This window comes from Primulina eburnea, chromosome 3 (genome assembly GCF_022965805.1).
Source record: "Primulina eburnea isolate SZY01 chromosome 3, ASM2296580v1, whole genome shotgun sequence".
NCBI lineage: Eukaryota > Viridiplantae > Streptophyta > Magnoliopsida > Lamiales > Gesneriaceae > Primulina > Primulina eburnea.
In genome coordinates this window covers 18,759,468-18,765,295 of record NC_133103.1, presented here as the reverse complement: position 1 = coordinate 18,765,295, position 5,828 = coordinate 18,759,468, and the positions used below count along the sequence as shown (strand labels likewise).

Below are 5,828 nucleotides of genomic sequence, written 5' to 3'. Positions count from 1 at the left end.
TTTTCATCAATTGTACTTCATTGACAGCTAAATCATCCCACAATCCAATGTCTATAGTTTCGTACCTGTTGAAAATATAACCATTAAAAGTATGCACAAGAAAATGGGTAAAGAACAGTGGCAAAGAAAATGATTTCTGTAAGTGTATTTAGTCATTTTTTATCATGAATAACTGTTCATTCATCAGGATGATATCTCTTAAATGCCCAAATTTTCCAGTCTTTGGTCTCACAAAATTACGAAGTGGTCAGACGTTTTTGAAAAAACCAATTATATCTGCAAAGTTATCAAAAAGTTAGTGAAGCATATATTTTAAAACATTTTGAAATAATTGTCGAAGATGAATCTTACGCTGGTTTTCATTTGAATTAAGCTTAGGAGTGATTTCATTAAATCTCTTGAAGTTGATATCCATTGGCATCGTTGGTCGCATAGCTCGAAATTCAGTAATCACAGACCTTGTTTGGATAGTAATTTCGATGCTCGGATTGGCATTAAATAGTTGGAGTTTATTTTCTTCACCAGTGGATTACAAATCAAGTAGGTTTTATTGGTGTGCAACAAATCCTTAAATTGGGAGATCATATTTGAGAACATAATAGTGTAAATCATATTCCCCTACAATTGTACAAAAAGAATGAGTAACACACATAAAACATAAAGTACGGTTACTGTAAATATATATGAAGATGTTGATTTCAGTTAAGCAAAGTGGTAAAAAAATTTGTGAAGACGGTCATATCTTGATATATGTGACGATATTACGATGCATGGTCGGAATAAGATATAAATTTCATACCTGCTTGTCAATGAGTATCGACTTTCTGATTCTTATGGAACCTTTATTTGTTTGGGTTTCATAACCTTGTCGGAGAATGAGAGCTTCGATGACGGCATCAGCCTGATTTCCTTAAGATTTTTAATCATTACAACGTTGGGTGTAGCCATATGAGTTTTTTGGTTGTGTGTGAAGCTTTTGGGTTTTACCATTTCAGAATAAAATCGATGTCTGTAAAGATTCGAATGAGATGCTGTAATCGGGGAAAACTTGTATACGTTATTTATATGTAAAAGTTTTTACACAAAATACAATGGATAATCAATTCCAGGGAATAAAATTGTATAAATGATTTAATTATGTGAGGAAACGTTTTCTGCATAACGTACATTATAAAGTGTATGTAATTCATATTTGTACCGACAGTTGGGACCGTCCAATTCCAATAATTGATTAACTGTTGTGGACAATATTCCAAAGGGCAAAGGTTTTAAGTAATCTCATTTATTGTTTGGTTTTGCATTCATGTGTCCCATTGTATTTGTTTACTGTTTTGAATATGTACAATTCTTCTACATAAGTAACATTTATATATAGGATGTGAATAGAAATTAAATTGAAGTAGAGATTATGAACATTATGTGGGGATTGACTATTCATAGGCCTCTTGTTCTTAAATTCTTTCTCCCTGCGCTGGATATCAATTTCATCTCGGATAGCTGCGCCCATCAGGTTTGAAAAATTAGCAGGTTGGTAGACTACTAGAGCTTATTGGATCATGCTGTTCAACCCTTTCTTAAACTGCAATTTCAGAACTTCGTCCGCCATGATTGTCGGAGCATAAGATCCTAAGGCATTGAACTGGGAGGTATATTCCACCACTGACATGTCTGGAACTTGGCTGAAATTTTCAAACTCACTTAGTTTTTGCAATCTGACCTCGGCTGGGTAGTATTGTTTCAGAAAAGCTTCTTTAAAACGTTGCCACGTGATTGGTACTGCAATTGTCATGGCTGGCGAGATTGCTTCCCACCACTTGCCTGCTCGATCTTCTAGGAAGGGCACTATCACGTCCACTTTTAGTGCAACCGGGACTTCCAACAGTCTCAACTGAGTCTCCACACTTTTTAGCCAACTCTGGCTAACTTCAGGGACAACAGCTCCACTGAAGGTTGGACACTTGTTCTTGCGGAGGGATTCATAATGGAACTTTACTCCATGCTGTGGTGGAGGAGGTGGTGGTTGGTTGGCGTTCGGGTTCACTAACCCTTGCAGTGTTGTTGCCACGATCGTGGCTATGGCCATCAAGTCTACTTGATTAAGACTGAACTGAGGTGGAGGTATGTTGCCTTATTCGTTGGCATTGTTGTTGTTGTTAGCATAACGGGGGTTGCGGTTTTGTCTTGGTGGTCTACCGGCCATTTCTTACAAGTTAAATGCTTCTAAGAATTTGACGTTCATAACGAAAAGATTGAATAATTAAGTTACGCTGGAACAACTGAGATTAATAAATAAACATAACTTTATTAATTTTTGAATATAGATGAACAACTGAATGCAATAAATAGTACTGAAAGAAACAAATCGTATTGACTGAAATAAAATAACAACAATGGAAAGATAAACTCCTAATAATAAGGAAAGGTAACTAAGAAACTCTAATCATCTATCTCTCCATCTCCTATGGCAGCTATAGGCTCATTGATCTCTATCGGCTCCTCTTCTTCCGGTTCCTCCTCCGGCTCTTCCTCTTGCAGTATCTCCACCATGTGGGTGAGCTGGGCGTTCTCTTCTGTGAGCTGTGTCACCTATGCCTTAAGTCCCCGAATCTCCGCCTCAGCCACTTCCATCTCGTCGTTCCAATGCTGCTGATACTGCAGATGATATTGTTTCTTCTGCTTGAGTTGGTCCTTTAGAGCTTCCAACTGTTGGGTCAGACGTTGGTTTACATATGCGAGGCTGTTCATGGCCTCACACAAATTTTCTAGCCTTCTCTTACCTTTGGCATTCTGCTGTTTCTCTTCCTCCAGCTCTTTGCGACAACGCTCCGTATCCTCTCGTAGCTTCCCATGCTGATACTTGCACTGCTCTATGATATCTCTTAGGTCCATGTTATCACCTCTCACTAACTCACCCTGATAGATCGACTGGTTAAGGCGGACCTGAATCTCCTCTTTCTCAGCGGCTAAGGTTTCGACCTCAATCCTCCTCTCAATCAATCTGGCTCTAAGTCGCCGAATCTGACGGGACTGATAGTGAAGGGCAAGCTCCTTCAGACGAATGGCAGCTTGGGCACGGGTGTGGGGTCGCATGAGAGTAGATGAAGCCATTTCCTGAAATCAAAAATGGAAATGCTCAGAATCGGAGAGAGACAACATATAACAAAGGACAATATACAATATATATGAAATTTTCAAATTTAAATAAATATATTTTTTTTTTCAAAAATGGAAAGTTTGGAATTTGACATATGGGTTCGAAGCATATGTTGAGAGGATTCTAGAAAAATCGACGGAATCGAATTCAGAATTTCCTACGAGAAGTTATAGGGTCTACAAATATTTCCTAAAACGGCAAAAACGACGTTTCGGAGGCCTAAACGGAGGAATTTCGCGATTTCAGTCCTCAAGTAAAAATTCCGCCGACAATTGGGCTGTTTCGAGGGAATAGCGTCGGCCTCAAGTAAAAATTCCGCCGACAAATTTTTTTTTGAAAATCGATTTTTCCTACTCGGATTATGAACCTGGCGGCTCTGATACCACTTAAATTTCACGCCCCGAGACTCGGGATTGACACCGGTATTGTTTAACAATCACACAATCGAAACAACAAGCCTTTGTAGTATAATGTATACCGAAACCAGTTTATAATTCATAATTTCAACCCAAAGGAAACATTGTCTTTTACAACCAAAATCACTAAACGACAGGAATAAATGCGGAAGCGTCTTACACAGTAATAAGCAATAATTTGAAATATAACTACTACTGATCTCGCGAATCACCAGCCCCAAAACTGTTCCGATTCTTCGTCCTCAACCTGTTCTTCGGACTTATCTGGGAGGGGAGAATAAGGGGGATGAGTATTTTGGGAAATACTCAGCAAATGGGGGACATTGAACACAACCTGACAATTTTATAACATTTTCGAAACATACATATAAATATAGCTTGCTTTTCATAAACGTACTATCGTATCCGTAACATAACAACACTGCGATTTTTTACCTTTAACGGTTTACTGACTTCAATCCATAAGTTTTGATCCTCTAAGGGGGCGAGACCATAAAACGGTTCTATCCCACCGTTAAGGGCCATATGTTGGAATTCCACCCATTTTCAGGGAATCCTCACAGTGTCAAACATAAATGTACCAAAATTTCGTAAAAACGTATAGACGGGAGATGGAGCTCGACCGAATATTAAAACCGAAAACAGAACTTTCATGTGCATAAAACCGAAACTTTAAGATTTAAAATAGCCCACTTACAGTATAATTGATGCTAAAGACGTGGATGCTCGGCTCGGAAATAGGGTCGTTTCTCGTTTTTGCTCGAATGGCGCTTCGACTTGGTTTCTTAAACGATTTTCGGGCAGAGTTTGGCTAGGGAGTTGCTGAAATTTTTCGGACCTTTCAGCTCTGAATTTTCGAGAATTAGGGTGAGTTGAGGAGTGGGAGTGATGGCATATTTATAGGTGAAGGGAGGGGAGCTAAATTAGGTACTCAAATCATACCAAAATCATGCCAAATCTCATAGGTTGACTCCAATATTCTTTGCTATTTTTTGAAAATTCAGCTACTAAAGTTGTGAGATTCATTCTTGATCTCAATACCCTCCAAAATTTCAAAAATATGGTGGCTATGGTAAGGATTCTTTTCTTTGTGCACAAGTTTGATGATTATTTCCAATTCACCTTGTATGCTTCCTTGTACTCATGCCTCACAACATCTAGGCATATATTCTAGGAGGATTTTCGAAAATCCTATGCAATATTATGTCTAAATTCTTAAGTCTTGCACAAATCTTCCATGATCTTGTATTATTCTCCATAATTTCGAAATTTTTCATGCACAAGACTAGATTTTATTGTCTTGATAATAAAGATTCCCAATCAACCAAATTTTCAATATTCATATCTTATTCTAGTACAAGGATCCAAGGTCTTACAAATAATTAATTATATTAGTGCCAAGATTTTCGGTTCTCACATGAACGTTCTTGCTTATGTGCAGTCGGATATCTCGGATAGAAGAAAATTCATTTATTCTTTGAAGGAGCTCTGCATAAGGATTATGCTTCAAAATATGCATCAATAATATCATAGTGGCCTCATCAACAACATCCTCATTTACTGCAGACATTCTATTATGTAACTCATTGTCATTATCCCAAAAATAAAGCTGAAAATACTTAGGTCTTCCCTCTTGAGGCACAAGTGGAGGCAATGCATGAAACACTTGTCCAGCAACACGGAAGGTGTACACCCCATGATTAAGAGATGCTAGACTTTTGTCAATCCGTATACCGAATGATGTAAATGAAAATATACTATTATACAAGCGTATTTTACGACGGAATGATACAGCCATCGGAGAAGAAGGATCGACGAAAAGATTAACCAAATCCACTGGTGCAATAGGTGACACAAGACGACTTTAGACAGGTCACAGCAGAATGTAGGGGGTTCATGTGGAAATCTGAATGCCCCACAAAATTGACATGTTGGAATGGCAGATAGTGTATTAACATATTTTAATTGCAACTCTGTGATTGAAATAAAACAAGAGAATTGAAACGATTAGATTGACATTAGAAATGGAGACCAGAAAAGATAAATGATCTTTAAAGAAAAGCCTGCACAACAAATTACTCACAAACAGGTAAGCAAGCCACCCGCAACAAGGCATCGGAAGCAACTCCTGACACCATAAATATTCAATTAAAAGCTAGCTGCACCATTATTTCTTCTTACAGGATGAAATGAAACTATTAATGTTGTTTTGTAATTTATAACTAAATTTTTTGTATTTCAAATATTAACGTTTAGTA

At 37.7% G+C, this 5,828-nt stretch overlaps 1 protein-coding gene across 1 annotated transcript; it reads right to left on the bottom strand.

Annotated features, from left to right (window-relative positions):
* Window positions 1-1,546: 1,546 nt before the first annotated feature.
* On the bottom strand, window positions 1,547-2,083 carry LOC140827001 (uncharacterized). The gene has a single exon (XM_073189569.1). The coding sequence runs from the start codon at window positions 2,081-2,083 to the stop codon at window positions 1,547-1,549; it is 537 nt and encodes a 178-aa protein (XP_073045670.1).
* Between the last annotated feature and the right edge of the window lie 3,745 nt (window positions 2,084-5,828).